Raw genomic sequence first — 24,573 nt, 5'->3', positions numbered from 1 at the left:
CCGACGAGACAAACAACGTCAATTATATTAAGAAGAAGTAAAAATTACTTTAAACGCTTAATGAAGAGGACTTTAAACATTTCAATTGCAAATTATGTACACAGAAATAGTTAAGAAGACTTAATTAACAAGTTACACATATTTGTGTGGGAAATATTGAATTAACAAGATGACCGTGTATTCCTTGTCTTGACAAAAGAACACAAATATACAGTACTGACATTCCAGTTCGCTTAAGCATAGTGAGGATAATAAAATTCGCCACGGGGAAACACCAATTGTAAATAAGCACAAAGCTATTTATTCAAATTAGTAATCAAACAACGATTGTCATATCCAATCGTAAAGGGATGGTGTATCCACTCTCGGTATACAGCTGTACGACCATAACCTTCAACTTACGACTTCTCACACATCTTTAGCACCAGAACCATAAACTAGAACATTGATCATTAAAACGTTAAAATAAAAACATCCAAAAATAAATAAATTGTAACCCTCCTTAAAAATAAAGTTAAATCTGAAATAAATATGGTGAATATATCACTAATCTGTATACATTAAACTCTTATAAAACAAAAATATTCAAAACTTGGTTTACAAACTAAAAAATTACTAACACACCTCTGCTAACGTCACTCAATGTTTGATTAGTCTTTAAATGGCATGTTCAGATAAAGCTACGGAAAGTTAATACATTTTGCGTATCAATTAGCGTTTCATTTGATATATTTCTTTAGGAATATAGATTGTATAATATTGAAGAAGAACAATGAATGGCACATAAAAATGAATACTTACCTTTGTTCTAGGGTAAGATAGATTTTTATCAATGGTTGGAGAGGTAGAAACTTTTGTCCAGCAAAATAATTTAACACTTTAATATTTAGTATTAGTAATTTCTGCAATCCATCGAAGGGTTTCTAGCAGGTTTGTTTTATAAATGATCCGGGAATAATTTATATTAAATGTGCCATATCTTACAGTTGGTAGTATCTAATAATATACTAAAATATAATTTTAATTCATTCATAAAGTGTTCATAATACTTATCTGAAAAGCGACATGTATAAGCCAAACTTTAAAGGCATTTCTCAATTAAGTATGCTTAGCATAACATATTTAATTGCAAAAGATAACAAAAACTTAAAACTAATTCTTAATTATAAGCTAAATTTGTGAACACAATACACGAGTAATGTGAAATTTAAAAAAAAATGTAGAATACAGCTTACCACTGAATTATTTTGCAAAGTAAAACAATACATTTGGGATATAATCAATTATTGCATACATACATATAACCTTCTCAGATAAGTAAAATTACTTTTTGCATTTATAATTTATGTCAAAATTATTTTGTAAATGAACATACCTACACAGAAGAAATAGTTTAACAAAAGTAATGGCGTAGAGGTATGTTGATTGCATAACTTGATTAGCAAATATAAAGAGAAAATTCCAGAATAAACATGACATTATAAATTAACTGACATAAGTGTTTAAAAGCTGAGATTTTGAGGAACTAAGCATTTTGCCTACTTTATAAGCGTAACATTGTGCTGAAATGATCCAGCTAGGGTAGATAAATATAATATACCACTTACAGTCGGACAACAATGTATTTACTACAAACATTGAACGAATATACATTTATGTACATAACATGCAAATTGGAAATCATTTAACATTTCGTAAATTGGAAATAATTTAATCTTTATTTTATTGCTAGTTCATACTGCGGACATGTTTAGTCACTGCCAAATCTGTAACAAAATTTAAGTAATTGTAAACAGTGTCATATTTGTAAAATAATAGAAATAGAATAAAAAAAGTCACAGAAATAATTAACCCTTTATTTATATTTTTTTTAATATCCAATGAAAACTAATAAACATCAACCTACTATATACTTATAGATGCATCCTACAGAGTAAAATATCAGAAAAAAAATGTGAAATAAAAACGAATCATAGTTACCGAGTTTGTCCATTTACATGGGGGTGAATTTGATGAAATTGCATATAATTTCAAAAATGGGAGGATGCCCATTTTGGGTACATAAAAAAAGTTTGTATTTAAATGTTTTCAAACAACATTCGCTATTAATGGATCTTAAACTGATTTCTTGTAATTTCAAGCCAATTATTTATTTTCACCGGATTTGAGAATGCAAAAATAATATGTATAACATCAAATTTATTATATTTTTAGAAACATATTCCTACAGTGCATCCCTGCTAGTAAGAAGAACTTCGCTATTGTGCCGATAGGCGTAGTTTGAAATTTAAAATAAATAATACCTATATTTGAATACGCATTATTTTAAGGATTATTAATCACTTATAAACAAATACTTCCCAATGATTAGTTACACCATTTTTTACATGTGTTTTTTAAAAAGGTTTTTATACGCTTTAATATCACAGGCAGGCATTTTGGTTACGATTCTAAATGTCAAGCTCATGTCACACCCGGCTGGCGGTCAAAGAACGACTTAATATGCACCGGGCATCACTGAGCGCTTGGGCATGAGTTAAGTGTCATCATTTTTGAGGGCTCAGGGAGTGTCTATGTGTATTGACAGGTCGGCGGAGAGAGATATTAAAAACTTCTACTATGATAAAACAAATCATAAATATATTTTTATAAATGAATAAAGTTTATACGAGTGTAACTCGTAGTTTATACATGTGAATGGTATTGTACTTTACGTATCAAACTCATTATTCTGTCACAATGGGTTTAAAAAAGTAAATACATATATAAAATAACATAAAGAATGGAAAACAACATCATTTAGTTGATCTAAAACAATAATTTCGAACGGCAAGCTATACCAATTTATTTATGAAGTAAGTCGTTGTTATAAAATAAATAAATAAATAAAATATTTATTACATATGTATATCTATTTGTTACTGGAGAATCCTATGCCGAGGTATAAATATTACAAGTTTTTTTTTATTTTGAACGGTTGTTTCTTTGTAGAAATATTATTGGGCATAAACAAACTGTGAAAAGGAAAATTTTAAAATAGTATCAAAAGTAATAAAAGATACATCATAATTTTACAAGATATTTACATTGTACTACAGTTAGATTGGCGGCAAGAACTGCTATTGACACACGGCGTAACCCAGAAGAATGCTACTAAACTTCAATATATATTTAGGTGCTATAAAAACTGTGGCCGATATTTTTGAGGGGAACACAGGTTGAACGATTCACTCACCTAGATGTGATGTGTCGGCGCGCGCTCAGGTAACTGGCGCACCTTCATGGTGCCGTCAGCCCCGCAGGAGAATAGGCGAGCGTGTGAGTCCATCAGCAGCTGCGTTACTCCCTGGCCGATGTGCTTGAAGAAGGAACTCCGGGCGTGCTCTCCCGGGAACCAGTGCACCATCCCATGACCATTCAGGCCCCAAACCTGGACAATAAATATATATTTTTTTTACTAATATTTATTATTTTCATTGTAAGCCAGCAGCTTAAAGCTGATTTGCTTTAATCTATTTTTAATGAAAGTTACTGGCGTGTTTTATTTAAAGTTGAGAGTACATGCTGAGACTATCATTTTGTTTGTTCACTGCATGAATAAACATATAAAAACTTTAGAAAATGTTACACATGGTGTTTCAGGGCTAGACCGTAACTTCAGAGGAAGATTCACCATGGTAAACTTTTTTAACTCCTAAAAATTTTTTAAAAATATTTTTTTTTACATATTATAATTTGACGATGGAGACAATCGTTAATGTATCAGACTAATATCTCTTCCACAAAACCCCTACCCAGCCGCTTCACTACTCCGCGTCTGGTGCGTATCGCTCAGTTGGTCAAATACCTTTTTAATATCAATATTTTTAAAACAATAAATAAATGCAATTTCCTAAAAAATTTAAGAGGATATTCTTAAAAGTACATTATAAAAAATGTTCCTCAGAAGTTTCGCAGTATGGCCCTGAAGAACCGTGTATTTAACGCACAAACAAAATTAACATAAATGAGAGATGCCTAAAATGTAGCACATAATATAATATGTCCGCCAAAGTACTTATTCATTGTACTTGAAGTTTTAAATAAATAAATAATATGCAATAAAACTTTTAATAGTTCTCCAACCACCATTTTTACTATTTGAAAACACATTTTTTCCGGGTGTAATTAAACATAGAGTTCTGCGTGCGAAACAAAACCAGAAACCTGGACGAGTGTCTTTGTCTTGATGGCTGGTCTTAGATAAAAATTACTACACTCTCAGCAAAACGAAATTGATTGAATGTCTGCCTCGTGATTTAGAGGCACACGTTCACTCAAATTGCACTCGATGCTTTTGTCTATTATGTCCGAGGTCCTAGGTTTGATTTCCAGAAAGGTCTACGTAAAATGTTTGTGGTGAAATACTGCAATTTTTTGTGATCCCTAAATTGGCATCTGAAACATAAGACTGATCATCTTACCATTATGTATGTTACAAATGATCGCTGATACACTGCGAGTGCCGATGCCCTGATAAGCGAATCATGATGTACACAACATTTTAATTAAATGTTATGCTTACCTTGATGTCTCCATCAGCTGCTCCAGTAGCAAAGATGTCTTCGTTGGGCCCGACCGTCAGACACTTGACGGCCGAGTCGTGAGCCTGGAAGCGATGACGCGGGGTTCGCGTTTTGGCATCGAGGACGCACACATCGCCGCGTCTCCCCCCGGAGATGATCAGACCGGGCCCCATGGCATAGCCGAGGCAGTTGGCGCCCGTATCGTGACACGTAAACGCTGGAGTGAAGAAGGGTAATGTGAAAATAACTTTGAATGGCGAACAGAGTTCATGTTTTGTATTAACATTTCTGTGGCTTGGCTCTAAAAGGGTCAATGTCTTGCCAGCATTTTGTAGAGAGTCGATGTCAATTAAAATAATACATATCAATATTCATTTTAAACACGTCTAACAGTTAATTATAACTTCACAAAATGACTGAAAAATTACTCTCTTGTAATATTGTGACATAGGCTTTTTAGATCCGAGCCACAGATTTATTGGTAAAACTGCATACATAATGTATTGTCGATCCAATTTTAATTTCTTATACAATGTTTTTGTAGTGTAAAATTGGCCAAAATACAGATTCACGACATTAGCATTTGTCGAAAAACATATTGGTTGAATGAATGGCGAAAGAAAGGTAAGATTAATATATATGATATTAGAGAGAACGAATGGTAACGTAGGACATTAACGACCAAGAAAGATGTGGTAATCAGATAAACCAAAATCTCAAGTCCGGTCATGACAAGATAAGAACCTAGGAATATATGTCAGGATAGATAGATGTGTGAGGCAGTCCATCTTCTCTGCCTATCCCCACAGGAAAATGCCGTGATGGCAGTAATGGCAAAAGTTGTAAAAATTACATTTTACGTGTAGGGTAAATTTGTGTCTTACAATACAGAAGGAAAAAAAAATAAACAAAGAAGACATTGGGATATTTCAGAAACCATTTTGGGTGCTCAAATATACTCACAAGAAAATATTGAAAATTTGTGTAAAAAGATTTTTAAAAATAATTTTAAAAATGCATTAAATAAAAGGTTTGTATGTGTAACATATTACTGCAGAGATGGTTTACAGGAGGAGATTTAAGAGAAGGAAATATTGAAGTCCAGGCATTTACAGGACTTATGACCTGACAGTGGCTGGTTTAAATGACCACTTTACACATTGTGTAACATTTTCCATTGAATGTTCTTTTATTTATTTTAATGATTTTACTTACCAGAAACAAGAGATTTTTTCCGAGGCATTAGAGAGTCCCAAATGGCGACATTCTTGCTTTCAGAACTATGACCGGCTGAAATAAATATATTAAAAAAACATGTAAATTACTGAAGTTATAGAGTCATACTACATAAATATAAATATACTTATAACATATCTTTACATTAACCTATTCGTTTGCATTTGGTTCTGGAGATTTCGATTTAGAAATGCATGGAATCTGAATTATGGCTCAGTTTCCATGTACTAAGAAAATTTAAATCCCAACTAAAAGCCGATTATCGATGTACAATTTAGATTCTGATAAACAAATTGTAAAAATACATTACATTCGAACTTGGTTATAACGATGATGGAAATCGACAAAAGCGAGATCTTGGATGTAATGAGGAAACATTAGTTGACATTTTAGTTTGTGGTTTTCTCCATAAATTTAATCACTTTTATAATGAGCTACTTCTCAGACATACCAAACAAAAATATTGTCAATAGTTCAACAAAACTTCTCAATTGTTTAAAAACATAATTTTCGAAATAAGTAATAGAATCCTAACGGGCAGCTAACTTTGGACCGATGCCGCTGGGCGTCAGGATCTGTTGATGTTTTGACACTATGTAAGTGTCTAAGTACTTAATTGGTGTTTTCGCCGACAACATTGAAAAAATATCACACACACACGGTTGAAATTGCATGTAAAAAATCCAACTTTGTGAACTCAATAATTACTGGCTCGGCCTCGCATTACAATTTACAATTTCTTTTGTAGTTTATGAATGACATCGTTATTTCGGGGGTTTTTACAGTGTTTTAGTTTTTTTAAATGTTCTATGTATGAACTATATGCATATTTATTAGATTACTTAGTGACAATGGCGATTGGAATTTTCAAAATCCTTTCTTTGGCATAACGAGCAAAATTCAATCAGTCCCATCTTCCTCGTATTTTTTAATTTATTTAATTTTACAACATGCCCAAAGGACATTTAAAAAAATAATATAAACATATTTATACTTCTGAAAATAAGCCACAGCATACAATTTTTTTTTTAAAGACATGTACAAATTATAAAACATTACCTGTAGCAACCAAACTGCAAGATCCGAGGAACACGAAATCGCTGATTCCTTTATTGTGACATTGGTGAGTCTAGAACACAATGATTGTGAGAAATTAATATTGAAACATAAATTTGTTCATCCAAGAAATTACCTGCATAAAAAACAGAAAAAATATTTAATTTAAAGAAATATTCTTAAGTTGTGATGTCTCAAGCATATTCTGCTGACTCTCAGGACGGCATAAAATCTAGGAGGATAACATTACATCGATTCTGATGAGTAGTAAAATATTGTAAAAAAAAAAAAACTTAATTTAGATAGCCATTATCCAAATGAATAAGTTTTGTAATATATAATAAGAATAAGTTTAAGTATAAAAGGAATGGGTATTTTTTGCCATGCAAAATTAACGCAAATATAGATTTTTATGGATAAATAAAAATGATAATACATATTATAGTGAATATTTGCGAAAAAAATTTGGTGATCATGAATGTTTTTTTTCTAATAAACCAATGAAAGTTTCTAGAAGTTTAATGGAATTTTGTCAAAATATTTATTAACCTTAAAATATTGGATTAAGATTGTTCCTTAAATATATCAATCGTTTGATTAAATTCTTTTCAAAGTATATAATAAGATATCTTCTTAAACATTAACTCATCATATTGCCCCTGATAAGGATACATTAAAATAAAAGTTATGGTGTTTGTAAGAGCAAAGTATTCCAATCTAGAATGTAAATACAAGTTGAAATTGTTATTTTACTAAGACTTAATCAAATGACTAACTCTAAAGAACCTCATAATATGTATTGTCACTAGATATTTGTTATGCTTGCAATAACTGCTCTTATGAAATACTGATGATAAGATGTTAAATAAATAATTATTTGAGCAAAAAGAATAAGAAACGTATTTCATCATAGAAAGTTAAGTTCATCATCTTCTATAATTGGACCCAACACCAGTAGTACTCTGTATTATATGTTGGGAGCTTTTGTTGATTTTTCAGTACAAAACTAATTGAGAATTATAATGTAAATACATTGTGCAATCTTCCTATCACTCTAGACATATTTGTTTCAAAATATTGGACAGAAAGTTACTAGCTCACAAATTTGCAATACATATTTTTTTTTACAAAAAAAGATATATTTGCATTCTTATAATTTACGCAAATATTTAATTTTGAGGGCCATTTTAAACGAGTTGTAAATAACTAACTATTAGAAAATGGTCATCAAGTTGGGGTAAAGTGGGATTCGAACCACGGACCTTTGATCTGTGAGTCCGAGACACTAGCCATGGGACCACAACCCGATTCAAAATAAGTATACATAACTGAGAAGAAAAAATTGCTTCGATGTAATTTTTTTAACCCATAAGGGAAAATAAATAGAAAGTAAAATATCCCACATGGGTTGGTTGTACTGATTACAAAGAGATATTAAAATAATTATAATATGTATGTGTATTTGATAAAAATCTAACAAAAAAGACCCAAACAGATGATATCAGAGTAAATGTTAGGACACACACAAAGCATATGAGTGTTAAGGAAATGAGAAGTTTGTAAAGAGTAGGACATAAAAGGATATTCATAAATAAAACTTAAATACAACAGGAGAATTCACATATAATAACATGCTAAAATAATTCTGAGGCTTGGATTCAAATGGGTTAATGTCAAATTTCATTTGTTTCTTGGCAACATTTTGAAGAGGATCGAAGTTAATCAAAAAAATATATGTGTTCGACTAATTTACAAACACAAACTGGTTATGTTTTTTTTTATTTATTAATATTCGTTTTAAACACTTCAAAAAGTTCATTATAATGCCACAAAATGGCTGAAAAATGACTTTCCTGTAGTGTTGCAATAAACAACATTGGCCCTTTTAGATCAGTCACAGAATTATTGAAATACATAACATATTACAGTAGAACCGCAATATAACAAAATCTAACGGACCAAAAGATAAAAATTAGCAATAACGAATTCCCACATATAACTAAAAAAAGGCCATAAAACCAGTCGCATACGGCAGATGCAGCGGCAGCGTGGCTTTGAAAGTGTGAAATAATATTTTCATCTTTTGACATTTTTTTATTTCGTTATAAATTTACATAAATGTATTGGCATTTTTTCATACGGGACAAAAATGACTTTGTTAAACATATTAACGGGATTTCGTTATGTAAATGCGTTTTTGTATGAAAATTTGGTTTTGGTAAATAAATTTCGATTTTTTAAAAATAAACGTCGTTTTTCCCTATATCGCGTTTTGTTATATTGCGGTTTTACTGTATATACATTAAAAATGGACAGATCATTAGGAATTCTTTAACCATCAAACTGCGTGTATATTCTTCACTTTACCAGGAAATGGATTGACTTCTCGACATTTAATATATCAAATCAATAATTATGGAAGATAGAAATATCGGATACATTTGAGCAATGTCTTCGGTCTAACTTACTTGATAGTAACACATATGGATAAATGGAAAAAATGTGATTTGAGTAAAGATTCAAACTGAATGGAACTGTCCAAATTCCAAGGAGAAATAATCCTGACGGGCGGTTGTTTCCCAAAATGTGGTGCGAAGGTATCTTCCGATCTAAGTATTAAAAATCAGTATCATCTTTAAAGGAAAACATTTAGGTAACCTGCGTAAGTGTGGGGTGTTCCTTGGTGCTGGATGAAGTGTGGTGCAGCGTGGCAAAACGATAAATAAACAAAACCAACATACAAAGTACATTCTCGACTTAACCCCACTCACAAAGAATGGCCGTGTGGAGCTCGTGGAGTTGAGGATGAGCACCCAGAGGGACAGGTTGCCGTCGCCATCCGCCACGCCGAACTTGTTGCCGTGCTGCGAGAACTTGACGCGGGTGACCTTGGCGTATGTGCCGGGCGGCCGCGGCGAAGCCAGCGCCTGCGAGTGCGACCACTCCCACAGCTGGACTGAGCCGTCTTGGCCGCCCGTGAGATCTAATGAAACATTGTATAAATATTTAAATAATTACAATTCGTTCTAGAACACTCAAATTAGGCACTGTATAAAACATACTTGGAAGAAAGTACATTAAAAAATATTACATTGTCGGTTGCTATCCCAGAATCTCTAGGGAGATAATAATTAGGATTGTAAGCATTAAAAAAGGCATACTTACATATCAAAAAGTAAATAAATGAAGTTGCGGTAGGTATTGTAATGTATAATTTATATAATAATTATTATATTATTTATTACTCCTATTTCTTACTATAGTATTGAGTGAGTTTCTAGAAAACATATCTCAATTAACAATTCAATTATGTTTTTTATCTATTTATATATTATTCTTTTTCTATTGATTTCAATGATACTATTATTTTTTATTTTTTTTAATACTACTATATTTTGTTGATTTTAATGATCCCATTATTTTGTGTATTTGATTATGTGTGAATCTAAATTTAAAAAATTATTTCTGATTATCTTTTTTGCATTGTATCATTTGGAATTTTATTATTTTGTTAATTTATTTCTATTGCATCACATGTCATTATAATTTAATCTAATTAATTTTACTATGTATTTTTATTGTTAATTATTATGGCTTGACACGGGCATAGCCCAAAGAGCCCTAATTAATATTTTAACTAGTGTAATTTTGAATGAATAAATAAATTACATTTTATCAATTCCTATGATTGTAGTTATAACTATAGAAATCTATTGATGCCACGAATATAGTCATTGGAAAATAAAATTTAATTGAATTTGTTTTATGAATAAATACCACTACGTTGCACTGAACTTAATATATATGTATTGTACATGCAAAATAAAATTTTAAAAACATTCACACCCATAAAATTCTAAAAACTGTAACCAATTTATTTATTAAATAATTAAATTGAAAACTGAAAAATTTACTCCGAGTACTCGGATACGGCAATTATAATTGAGAATATTTACTACAAAGCTGAAAGCTTAGGTTTCTGGATAATAAAACTAAAATGGAGTAAACTATTCATATTTCTTTATTTCGGCTTATTCATAAAATACTAGAGGAAGTTTAATTCAAAGTAAGCAAATAAACTTACATAGAGGGAGAGTAGGGTGTGCACTCATTCTTTTGATGTTGTCAATCTTGTGTTTTAAGATCTGAAAAAACATTAAATTTTAAACACAAATAAAAGGGATCTTCCACAAAACACACTATTTACATTATAATCTACAAAATAAAATAAAATACCCACATGAATGACATTTAAAGTAAGATTCATACTGATACCGAAAAGAGGAAGCTAAAACACATTCTAAGCAAACAGGAGTGTGCAAATAAGCTGTAAGCATAGTGCAAAGATAAAACTAATTTTCATAAAGCTTAGACTTGAGTGAATTGGATTAAAGAATTGAATTTATTTTATCACAGTCGATTAACTATATCAATAACTGCAGTAACACAGTGGAATCTGGATTTTAGAATCCGATCGGTTATGGTTATCATAATCAGTCAATCCCAACACCATCTATGTACAAATGATCCGCATATTGTGATTTAACTTTGCCTATTTTTATCAGTTACAAAGAGTATATGGATATAAAAAAATATTCAAAGAATTGAATTCTCAGACAATAGGTAGGCACATAAGTGGGTATTTACCTGAAGCATAACTACAAATATGAGACCATATAAAGTTATTCTGTTTCGATTTATCTAATTTATTTTGTAATTTTTTGACAACCTGTCGAGTTATAAGACTATAAATACAAAGTTCATTACGATTAGCCCTACATATTATGGTAGACAAAAGGAAAAAGAAACCCATGGACCTGAAAAAATCTATTCAAGAAAAGAGGAAAATTTTAAAGCGCTTTAGTAAGTTGCCTAAAATGCGTCAACGGAATGCAGCTGTGTTCTTTAAATTTCACAACCTTCTTTATGCAAATCTTAAAAAATAGAGCAAGTATAGAAACTTCTCAAATGTCAAGACATAGATTTAAAGAGAGCTCGATCTGGGAGACAAACAAGTTGAGTCGGGATTAAAATTTTGGTTCAGAAATGTTAGTAAATATATTTGTTTCCTATGTTTATGTTATCAGCCGTTAATTGTTATCAAAATTAACATATTCCATAGTGATCGCAATAAGCGGATTCCACTGTATTTATATTTCTGCATATTCACAGTTAAAAATAAATATAATCTGATTTCACTCAAAGAACTACACTGAATTGACATTAAATATAAGAATACAAAAATCTTAATCCTCCGTGTGAGTATATTTTGGTTACAAAGTATAATGGAAAGAGTAGATAAAAACATTAACAGCAAATATCTAGAAAAAGATTTATAAAATACAGGTTACACAAAAAATATTTCAGAATGCAATACATCTTTGAAATAAAAATATTAAAACACAAGATAGACTATACTTAAAGATAATAGAGAACATAATATAATTCCTAAGAGTTATAAAATAAAATAAAATTTAAAAGGGACGAATAAAGAAACATTTTTTAATACAGACATATAGAAAGAAACAAGTAGTTTGAGTAGAATACACTCAGTTTGTTTATGATGCATCTAACATTATAAAAAGTATGTTGTATATTCTGAGGTTTAACAACAACGATTATATTGTTACAAACACCTGTCTAGTTATACATATTTGGCTAGACACTGCTACTGCTATAAGAAAAGTATGTATTAAAATACAAATGATCTATTAATAATTTATCATTCATTCTTATTAATTTTTAACTATGTCTAAATAATGTAATTACTGAAATGGGAGACTTTAAGTAATAAATTAAGGAATTATTGAAATTGTCCTGATTGAAAATTAGTAAAAATAAACAAGCAAAAAAGTAACTGATGCTATCTAACACTAAACACCATTTTCGTGGATAAATAAAACAATTTATCCTTCATTGAAACCTCATGAAATATAAGGTTTCACTAAAAGGAAATGAAAGTATTGATTAAATAATGATATAAATTTTATAAAATTAACCAATGATCCAATAGCTCAAAAAATTTCAGATCTATGTATTAAATTACTTTCATATTAAGATGGTCGATTTCAACAGAACGATGGAATAATTGTCACCAAGCTACCTGTTAATAGTTAAAAACGCAATGCAAATAACTGAATCCAAATCAAAATATATGAAATAATTTGGAGCATTTCTCTCTAAACTGAATACAAAATATGTACAGTAATACTATTACACTATGGGAGGAATATAGCACTGTTTCTAAAACCAAATATTTCCATATGTGGCTATAAATACATACAATGAAAAAATGAATCATAAAACAAAAAATTGTAAAATGTACAGGAAAAAAAATCTGAAAATCAAAAGAGAAACAAAAGAGAAAATACTTATTCTAAATGCTATGTAACTGAGGAAAAGGAGGATTGCGAATGTGAATACTAGAGAATGCAGAATGTCTCCGTTGCACTGACCGGTTTCATGAGCAGTTTGGAGCGATGAATGATCAGCCGACAGTACTTAGGATCGTGACATCCCGGGAACTGCAATCCTTTCATCTGTCGGGCGGACAAGCACGGGAGGAAAACAAACATACAGACAAACATCTCATTGCCACTCGCCAACGACGGTGTCCGAGGAAAACATAGTCGAGGTTCATTATAGAGAGAGCAGTCTTAATGTATGCGTACCAGTTGATGCAAAGATGGAAAAAATCTACACATCGATCATAGTTAATCGAGTCACTAACAAAATGTAATTGTGATGTTCTCTGCCTTTTAACCTTTTCTCCACTTATAGCACTTATAAATGATGAGCTAGTCAAAGCCGATATGCCGTAGGCATATAGAGATGCTGCGGAATTATTTGTTAAAAATATTACTTAAGACGTTGTGTAAGGGTTGACATACGATAAAATAACAAAGATTTCGTCGCATCGATTGTTTATTTATGTATTCTTAGTCAAAAGTTGTAGGGAGAAAAGATCACAATTACTTTAGCCAGTTAAAAATTTACGCCGAAATGGGATTATGAAATGCTTTTGATGATTTTTCACTCTAAAAAACCCAAAACACAAATGTATTTGAGAAGAAAATCTATAATCCAAACTTGCGTGAATATATGTTGCATCAAATATTATTCTGTTACATTACATCTTAACGGCAGATGCAAATACAAAAACTTTAAGGCGTGATGAAAATTTAACATGTTTTAAAAGTTACACCGTATGTTTATATCTCTTGGAAAACATTGATAATTAGAAGAATTTATACTTAAATAACAATTTATGAATTAAAACACTCAAATAAAGGCATAACCTAAATTCAAAAACATCTGAATTAGATGTGCATGGATAAATTGTGTCCCAAAAATTATATTTATGTATGTGAGAAACAAAAATGTCAATCTTGTTAAGTATACAAACAAATCGGGAGATACAGTGACAGTGAAACGCATGATAATATAATAAATTGCATATATTTTAACCCAACTATTTTATCTATCACATTTCAAATGACGCTTGAGTGAAGTATTCGTAAGAATATACAAAACCGGGAAAAAATCACAAATTTGGATGATAGAGTTTCTGCTACATTACCGATACATTTGTTTCACTCCAAATCAAGAAGTTGCTTGTTAGTTTGTACATGGCATCTATTACTATTTACATTTGTAGTTCATCTTTGACACAATAAGTTTGTCTGCAGCATTCAAAAAGACTTTCTCGTATATTTTATATTAAATATACTAAGCTTATACTCATAAATAATGAAAAAAAGGCAATACGGAAGAAAAGGAAGAGAGAGAGTATCATGGCTGAATATAAAATAAGACGCACTGTACCAATGTGCCAAAGAATGCGACAAATATAATATGTATTAAAAGACACAATATAGAGGCTGCCAACGTAAGAATAATTAGACATATCACAATAGCTGCAGTTGGTGATAAACACGCGTATGATGAATGGGGACATACTATTTTTGGAGTTTCAGTTTTGGCTTTTCGTTTCCTGGTACCCGCGTGAGCACATTCTGTCAGCTGGAAAAATGGTTAGGTGAATTCAGTACATGGGCTCGGCGGAAGGGCAAATCCTGGGCTTGTGATGAAGATTGGAGTATAATACTAAACCTATGTAGGCATACATTCATTTTTCCTAATGTACATTTCTGTGTTTACTTATTTGACAATTACTTGACTTTAATTTTGTTATTATTATTTACACATTACGAAATGTAGACTATAAATCTTGGGAAAATCTTCCCAAAATTGTTAATCAACAAGAAGATGAAGATGTCACGTGAGTCTTCATAAAAACAGGCTTAAATTATATGATTATTTTTACAAATTATGGAAAATGCATTACTAAACATGTACATGTATTCAATTTTTGTTTTTAAAAACCTGTAATTTAAGAAATTTTATTGTTAGATAGACAGCATTTTTAGTAGTCTTTAAAGATATAATATTAGGAATGAAAGGCTAATGAATAGGAAGGAAATAGCTGCGAAACCGCCGATATGTACAGAAAAATATGTCCATAGTATGTGCAGAAGCCGTGTTCAGCAAGCGAATTGCTCTAGTAATCGGTGAATTTTGACATACATTTGTACGGCTCTGAGAGTATAAAATAGTTCTCATAAGATCTCGCTCTGGTATACATAGTTATTGGGAACATACAAATTGATCTCTTTCAGTATATTTGGATTATATACACGTCCGGAAATCAGTTTACAAAAATGTTTGCCAAGAAAAATATGACAACGAGATTCAATATTTAGTATACTAGAAGGAAAATTACGATACTTTCCCCCGAGATGAAACAGAAACTGTTGGTCCTGATACAAAGAAAATTTACTTTAATATATACAACAATAATTTAGGACCTATGCACATGACTATGAAAATTCATTTTGTTTTTCCATTATTATCTACAAGTATGAAGCTAAAAAATAATAAAAATTTAAACATGTATTCAGATTTTATGATGATCCTATAACTAAAATAAAAAAAAGCTTTACAAATCTGGCTAAAGTGGATATTTTTCATTAAATTTAGTAATAATTTGCCGAAGCATACATATATTATAAAAATGTACATTTCAATTTAAAAAGACAATAAAATATTTACAAATTTATGAGCTCTTTTAAAAATATGACAGAACTTATATCTACACAAATCAGAAAAGCAATTAACTGTGATAAATATGGTGCATAAAACACAGATTTTTAAATTATAAAATAAAATTTAAATATCTGAAAATAAATAAATAAAATGATTTTGTGCATTTGTGAAATTTCAAATACAAATTAAAAAAGTGTGGTGCATGAGATTGAATAAAACTTAATAAGTGAAAAAATTCAATATTGACATGGTATATTTAAAAATCAAAGCATTTTTAAAAACCTAAGTAAACAAGAATATTTTCAAATTTCAATTAAATCTTTTGAGTTGGCAATCAACTGGTGTATTCGTTGCTGTTACTTTTTGGTAAAACTTAAAAATGAATATGTAATTTTTTAGAAGGCAAAAAAGTCAGCCAAATAAAAATAAATATTGCCAATTAAGAGTTCATAAAAGTGTGCTAAAACTACTCATAGTGTAAGAGCGTAAATATTATATAAATAAAATAATAAAATAAATAGTAGTTGTATAATTTTGTCATTGCAGCATTTTGGTTTGTTTGACGAGATTTAAAATATACAGATCTTACATGCTAAGATAAGCTGAATCTGTTGAAATTGAACAAAGGTTAGAAGGTTACATGGAAAAAAAAACTTGTCTCCAACAAAAAAAGCCAACACTTATGGACACCAGACAGAAGTTTTGGTGATAACATCAAAAACCTCCTTGTATGACATTTGTAAAATCAACATTTTGTCATTTAGATTTACATAAATTTCAAGAATTGTCATTTAGATTTACATCAAATTCAAGAATTGTCATTTAGATTTACATCAAAATCTGTCTATGATATTAGTCTTACAAAGCCCTAATAATTTTACATAACACCCATCTTGCCTACATTATTTTGGGATTGATTCAAAATAAAATAATGTTATTTATTTATTAAGGGTATGGCACGAAACAAAAAAAATAAAAATGAGAAAAATGATGGTCAGATATTCTATCGATTCAGGATCCGCAGTCAGGAAGTCCACTGGATCACCAGGGTAGCGTCTCGCTGGGTAATCCTAAATGATATTTTTGATGGTTTGCCTTTTAGCACCACAGTCACAAACGGCTGAGGGTGCCTTCCCCCGTCTGAGTCACACATCTATGTTATGTTCATTTTACATATTTTTTCAATCTTTAATTGACTCTCCTGCAAAATTGACTTTATGGCGGGTCAGTCATCTGAGTCATTAAATTTAAAAACTTATTGAAATAAATTTTCATAATAGTGAGCAAATCGAGAAAAATTGTAAAGGGGCTAAGAGTTATAAAATGGCGACCGTTCTGATATGACAGATTTTGCAAATAAAATTGATTTTGTTTTTGAAAAATTAAAGAATTAAGACATGTTTTGAAGGTGAAAACTTTTCGAGTGAATAGATATTTCGATATTGTTTCCATTGGCATGCTAATCTCAACAGTTTTTGAAACTCAGTGACTCATTAAGCCTTTTAATCATCAATATATTGTTTTGTTTTAGTGAAGATACACACGTACCATATTTGCAAACTATAAAGCAACACAGACTTTATGATCAAAAGAAAACTTGCAGGATAGGACTTCTGTGGTTCCATAGGGAGTATACCAAATACCTAATATACCAAATACTATATAACAGGAAGAAGGAACATTATCTATGAAGGGGCGGGTTCTGGATAGAGAATGTCCATAAGATATATCAAAAAAATATTAGATAAGAAACCTAACTCACTACTGTGGCTCACAAACTATTTATTTATTGGTTTAAAAAATTATTATAGTAAAATTAACAATACCACATGTTGATAGGAAAAACTTATGGCACATATTTCCATATAAAATTATTGCAGATCTGAAAAGTTTATTATTAGACCTGAAAAAATGAAATTGTAAATAAAAGCTAAAATAAAATGAATATTATTATGTGATATTTTAACAATAACGAAGATACTACATTCGTATAATACCCCAAGTAAATGCAACAAATAAAAGCCCTTTAAAAAATAATTATTCATTATAAAAGATAATTGCAGACATAGTAAATATATGTATTTATTTATTTAATTAAGCAGCCCACAGCACAAGAAAATACTTTTATTTGTTCCTAAGCCGTTATTTAAAATCACATTGAGATTGTGCATTTGAAACAACGGTGTCGTATTTAACTGGCAAGTTTTCCTTGGGCACCCACGCAGAATTACACTACACCCTGTCCGGTTGGGAGGAATTTAGTAAGCGAAGGAGAGAATATATAGAGTACTTACTACGCTGGCACCACGTCCAGTCTGACCGGCCAGGCCCTGGGGCTGTTGAGGAGTAGATGGTACCGGGGGAGACAGGTTGCCCAAGTTACCCGGAGACGATGATCTGAAAGAAAAAAAAAGTGAGAAATTGATAAAGGTGGACGTCAATATAACTGCATCATCATTCCCTTTCTGCACCTAATGGTGTATAGGGCACTGCATCGGTACACCAATCGCAGTGTATCTGGATCACTTTTGTTACATGAAGGTAAGATGATCAGTATTGAGTGCCAGTTCAAGGGATTATTAAATATTTTAGTGTAAAAACAGCTCTTTTTTTTTAAAAATAAATATTTCATATAAACTGTGGAATTTGGTTATTTTGCCATTGGCAATTCACAATTCTCTTAAAACAATCTCACCTACTTCAGTAAAAAAAAAGGTTTCAGATCTTACAACGAACAGAAGAATTGAAGCATGGATGTTCAAAAGATGATTGTTACATGATGAACAGTGATCACTTATAATAGTCAATGTCAGGGTCAGTTAAAGTCTGTGAATGCCAAGACTTAAATTCCTTTCTTAAAGAGATTCTCAACAACGAAATGCTATGAGGGTCGTGTGATTAAAATTGGTGATTGTGTATTAACTTGTCAGTCTGGTGCTGTATGAGGAGGAAGCCAGAGTCAGGGAGGGTAGCCGGGTCTCTGTTGAGGGCCAGAAGGTCCACTTCGCACTCATCAGCTGCCCAAACAGCCGCCCCCCGCAGCAGCAGAGTGATGTCCATCTCCTGCACCTCCCGAGGGCTGGATACCGCCAGGTAGTTGTTGGTGCTCTGCAGACTCGTTCTCTGCAAGAATGAGGAGGACTGTTATTTTGATGGCACTATGAATGAAGAATAGAGTAGTGAATTACAAGAATGTGTGTGAAATAGAACTCCGGACGCACATTCGTAAATATCCAACGCGTTATCCATTGGGTACTTGTTATTATTAGTACTTCTCCATTTTGTAACGCCACATATACACATTTTTAAAAATTATAATTTGAAAATGAGTGATATGGCGTTCTATCCTCTCTGTACTTCTATGGGGACACTGTATGATGGTTTGTTTGTTTTTGAAAATGGAGACCATCCTCAATGTCTCGGATAAACATCCCTTATACAAACACCTACCCCTCCCCTACCCAGCCGCTTCCCTAGTCCGCGTCTGGTGCGTATCGCTTTGTGGGTCAAATACATTTTTAATTAAAAAAAAAATTGTTTAGTAAAAAAACGCGCTTTTCCAAAAAAAAATTGAGATAGTAATAAGTACATCATAAAAAATGATTCTCTGAAGTTTTGCAGTACGGCCCTGAAAAACTGTGTATATACTAGTAAAATATTAAAAACAATTTTTCGTACACAATTAATTCACTTACTCTGTTCAAACAGAAGGCCAGTATGGAATCCTGCTCTTTGTGGATGATTCGAACTGGATGCATGAGATCTGAGTCGCTGGAATCCGAGAGATGTGTGTGGATGTGGTGGAGAGAAGTCAAGGTCACTTCTGATGGGGTACCTTCATTGTAAGGGTCTCGTCCATCGTCTGATGTAGCTCCAGTTGGGCGGGGCTTGGCGAAAATGGCACGTATGAATATATCCTAGAAATAATCATTCATTAAAATAAGATCGGAAGTCAAGAGCAAATCTGAAAGAAAAATTATCAGTCCCTAAATTTGGACAACGGCAATACATCAAGGTAAAAAAATAAAAGTAATTATCACAATGTTGGTGCCTTATATTTATTTGATATAATTTGAAATCATCGGGAAATATTTGATAAATCTAAAAGTACAGATTTTATTTTATAAGATATTTTTGTAGTTGAAACTTTAAAAATAAAACATATTTGCGTATTTTTACAATGACGAGATTAAAACGGAAAGTAATAACAGCAAAATAATTATAGTAAATACCTGAACAAGTTCTTGATGAACAAGATAATTCCAAAGCCTTCTAGCTGGTGCGGCACTCGTCAGATTAGGGTTGAAAGGAGTGTTGAGCTTATCTAATATACACCTGAAATAGATAGTAAAAATCATGGAAATTAGGTGTTGATAAGTTTATTCTGAACCCCACAAATGGAAAAGCTTTTGTAATTTTACAGTCCAAAAATCGAAAACCTCACTGTTCAGGAAATGCTACCGTGGATTATGGTAATGGTGGTGGTTTTGTTGGTAATGGTGCTCATATATATCATAATTGTAATATATCATAAGTAGAGAGGAGGAACTAGAATCCCAACCGTCCATGCGCTCTGTAGCTGCAAGACGTGTTGGGATATTTATTTATTGTACAGCGCCCTTGAAGTGATTTTCACAAAAATGGCGCTATATAAATTATCCAAACATTATTATGTGTTCTGAATTGATTTCTGGAGTCCATATTATGAGAGAAGCGTTCATTTTCTTTCCCGTTGTCTGTGGTTTCGTATCGTCTATTCCTGGGTCAATGTCTTAATCTATGGTCGCTCTGTCCGTTTCCGCCAATTTGGTATCCCGGTCATCCATGGATTTTGTTTTTTCATAAAGCGTCATTTTCCCAACGTGTTAAGACGTTCGTTGATTTTGTCCGATCATTTCGAAAAAATCTCATATATTCCTGGGAAAAACAGCGTTACCATCGATAAAAACTTTTAAGGACGGTTATATTATACAATTTAAATTACGAAAGTTCCGCATTCTCACGTATAACGATCAGTAATCATCGTGTTTTGGGGTTTGTTTACAAAACACCATTTTGATAAGCACGGCTATCGTTTAAAAAACATTGTGAGAGTTTAATATTGTTAAGTGTTGACGCTGAAGTTGTTCCTGTCTTACTATAAAAACTATAAAATACGTGAACAAACGATCTTCATCTACCCGGCATTGTCGCTTATTTACCTAAAAAATATTATTTTTCACCGTCGTAAACAAACGACGCCATCTTGAAAATCACCTGTTGTGTGTTTACAAACATCGCGCGAGTGAATATTTTAAGTGTGACGGATAATTGATCTATTTATGTGACGGATAACTCATTTACTAAGAATTTGGTGCTTCGAGTCAAATTTTGAAATATGTATTTCGTGTAAATTTCAATTTCGTCCTAATTGTCGGTAAACATCGGTCGTCATTTTGAATACTCCGACCTCTTTAGTCTTCAGTACTAAGTTTACTCGACTTTTTAAATAAATCTGCAGACTTTTCGAGATAACAATGAGTGATGCAGAAAATGTTCAACCTCACTCATTATCGCCGGTGGCTGGGCCCTCTCGATGCAGCGAATCGCAAAAAAGATCTCACAAATCGCCCGGTCCTTCATCGTCAGACACAGAGTCTCCCGAGCCGCGACAGCAAAAGCGGCTAAAAGTGTTGATGGACCCGAGAATAGACTATCTAGTCCAACAGATCGGAATTCTGACTGACGCGGTATTCCAAAGTCAAACCGACACCAATGTCGCAGCGCCAGGTAATACTTCTCCCGTAGAGTCGGAACTGCAAGAGGACGAAGATTTTCTCCAACAACCTCCCGGACTAGAGGAACACGTGGATGCTCAAGAAGAGCTGCAGCTGGATTTCCAGGAACCCAGCACGACAGTCAAGGAACCGGTCCATCCAAAAGCTAATCCAAACAGGATTCGAGCATTGGAAAAGCTCCAACACTTCGACAGTGATAACTGGGCCGGCGTGCGATACGCGGAGGTCCAGAAGAAATTTCTGGCAGAACCGTCGTTTGTTGAACTCAAAGTCAACGACGAGCTCAGACGCTGTGATGTCAGCTCTTCTACTCAAGCTTCACTTGAAAAGTCTTTTGCTGCTCTATCGCACGCCCTCCTCATACAGAAAGAGGAGTTTCAGTCAGGGCTCCAAGCATTGGTGAATTGGGCCGCCGGCGAGAGCACGGCTCTTAACAAAAAGACCTTATTTGATAAGGTCAAATTTTTGTTTGCTCCCGACTCCGCATACCAAAGGGTTTCTGAGGACATTCTTCAGATGGTATGTGGCAGGCGAACGGAGGCGGTGCAATTTCGCAGGAAAGCCATCCTCGGAGAAGTTAAAGATGAGCACGTCAGAGAGGGACTTAGCAGAATTCCTCCTAGCTCGGAACACCTGTTTAGCAAGGGAAATCTGACGTCTTTCCTATCTAGGGTAGGTACTTCCGACAGGTTGACGGTAAAACCGGTGATACCTCAACCTTCATTGAGACCTCAGGTACCTATCAGGAAAAAGCCAGACAACCAGTTTTTTCGTGAGCAGCGAAGGCCTCTCACTAGCAAAAATCATGGTTTTCCCAAAGGAGGAGCTGGTCCCAGCAAGTTTTCTACAAAGAAAAAAGGGGGAGGCAAGCCCACCTCTGCTGGTTCAAAAGAGAACAAGCCTAGAGGAAGGCACACCCGTAATTGACGCCAGAAGGAATCCATTTCGTGGGGGGTGTTTAAAGTTATTCCAGGCAGCTTGGTCGACACTGGGAGCACCAACATTTATGCTGGAAATGATCAGGGGGACACGGATACCCTTCGTGTCAAAACCTCCTTTGATAATGCCACACAAAAATACTTTAAACCAATTTTGCACACCGCCCTCTGCCGAGATGGACTTCCAAATAAAGGAACTTACCGAGACCGGTGTCCTGGAAGCTGCGGACTTATCTCCCAGCTTCCTATCAAAAATGTTCCTAACACCAAAATCGGACGGCTCCCTACGTGTAATCTTCAACTTGAAGTCTCTGAATCTGTTTTTAGACCCTGCTCCCTTCAAACTAATAAGCCACTACAAAGTTCCGGAATTTTTGCAACCAAAAGATTGGTTGACAAAAATAGACCTCTCACAAGCCTATTATCATCTCCCGATCGCACCAAAGCATCGGAGATTCTTGCGCTTGGTCTACCGAGGAAATTTACTTCAGATGACAAGTCTGCCCTTTGGCCTTTCATCTGCTCCCAGAATGTTCGCGACCCTTACAAATTGGGTAGCCGAGTTACTGCGTCGGAAGGGTATACGGACAATCGTGTATCTCGACGACTTCCTCCTTGCGAGCCAATCCAAGGAGGATCTAGGCCAACAGACACGGCTAGCAGTAGATACTCTACAATTTCTGGGGTGGAATGTAAATTTCCAAAAGTCAGTGCTCTCCCCAACACAAAACACAGAATACCTGGGGATCGTATGGGACATGCGCAACAATCGCAAGTCCCTGTCAGAACGGAAGTGTACGGCATTCCACCAATCACTTCGAGCGATACTGTCTTGCCGGCAATGGTCTCTAAAGCAAGCGGAAAGTCTCCTGGGAAGGTTAAACTTTGCCAACTTCGTGGTAAAAAGAGGACGAATGCACTGCCGACAGTTGCAGATAGCGAGCAAATCGCTAAAGCACCTTCCACCAAGAAGGTTAGTCCCGATGACCAAGGAGTGCTTGCAGGAGGTAGAATGGTGGACAGAAAACTTGCACTCGTCAAACACCATTCACAAGGAAATGTTCAGCCATTTCCTGACAACAGACGCCTCAGACCTGGCTTGGGGAGCAACATTGGACGATTTAACTTTATCAGGTCAGTGGACCGACCTACAGAAAAAGTGGCATTCAAACCGGAAAGAGTTGTTCGCAGTGCTTGCAACCCTTCAACACTCAGCACACAATCTCTCCGGTTCAGAAGTCTTAGTGCAATCGGACAACAAATCAGTAGTCGCATATATCTCCAAGGAAGGAGGCACCAAATCCATAACACTCTTAAATCTGACCCAAGACCTCCTGACCCTTGCAGACGAGTGGGATATCTCGCTGACAGCGCAGTTTCTTCCCGGAAAATACAACGGCGACGCAGATCACCTGTCTCGGGGAAAAACATCTCCGGAATGGCACCTTTTACCAGCAGCAACCGAACTAATTTTCAATCACTTCGGACAACCCGATATAGACCTGTTTGCTTCCAAAACGGCACACGTGACTTCAACATATGTTTCAAGAGATTGCACAGACTCGTGCGCAATCTTTCAGAACGCTTTCAGTCAATGTTGGGATTACAATCTTGCCTGGATTTTTCCCCCGCCAAACTTAATACCACGAATTCTAGCACACCTGAACAAGGCAACCGGAACCTTTCTCCTTGCAGTCCCGAGGTGGCCGAGGGCGTTCTGGCGACCAGACTTAATACGCCGATCATTAGCACCGCCATTGAAAATAGCCAACTTGGAATCTGTACTAATCGATACATCAACCAGCAAACCTCCACCCAAAATCCAAGAACTGGAAATAGAAGTATGGAAAATTGGGGGTGGGACAGCGTTTTGAACAGATGGAATCCAGAAGAGAA

The 24,573-nt window shown here is 33.6% G+C and overlaps 1 protein-coding gene across 8 annotated transcripts in view; it reads right to left on the bottom strand.

Moving 5' to 3' along the window:
- Window positions 1-1,603: 1,603 nt before the first annotated feature.
- Window positions 1,604-24,573, bottom strand: part of Rbcn-3A (rabconnectin-3 alpha) — a 99,710-nt gene continuing 76,740 nt past the window's right edge. For 3 of the 8 annotated variants that reach the window (XM_088242819.1, XM_088242821.1, XM_088242827.1), the window contains 12 exons: window positions 20,195-20,297; window positions 19,658-19,879; window positions 18,886-19,085; window positions 18,257-18,359; window positions 13,313-13,396; window positions 10,942-11,002; window positions 9,599-9,840; window positions 6,861-6,930; window positions 5,781-5,855; window positions 4,565-4,782; window positions 3,236-3,430; window positions 1,604-1,766 (listed from right to left, as the gene is read on the bottom strand). In XM_088242819.1, coding sequence (XP_088098945.1) covers window positions 3,236-3,430; window positions 4,565-4,782; window positions 5,781-5,855; window positions 6,861-6,930; window positions 9,599-9,840; window positions 10,942-11,002; window positions 13,313-13,396; window positions 18,257-18,359; window positions 18,886-19,085; window positions 19,658-19,879; window positions 20,195-20,297 — 1,573 coding nt within the window. In that variant the 3' untranslated portion in view covers window positions 1,604-1,766. Of the gene's footprint in view, window positions 1,767-3,235; window positions 3,431-4,564; window positions 4,783-5,780; window positions 5,856-6,860; window positions 6,931-9,598; window positions 9,841-10,941; window positions 11,003-13,312; window positions 13,397-14,816; window positions 14,880-18,256; window positions 18,360-18,885; window positions 19,086-19,657; window positions 19,880-20,194; window positions 20,298-24,573 lie in introns of all 8 variants that reach the window. The other 5 variants (XM_088242822.1, XM_088242824.1, XM_088242823.1 and 2 more) reach the window with 5 other exon arrangements.

Source organism: Micrasema longulum, unplaced genomic scaffold, assembly GCF_059751315.1.
Source record: "Micrasema longulum isolate JH-2025_06_02 unplaced genomic scaffold, ASM5975131v1 h1tg000166l, whole genome shotgun sequence".
Classification (NCBI taxonomy): Eukaryota; Metazoa; Arthropoda; class Insecta; order Trichoptera; family Brachycentridae; genus Micrasema; species Micrasema longulum.
The sequence above is the reverse complement of the archived record's forward strand: the minus strand, read 5'-3'. Positions and strand labels throughout refer to the sequence as shown.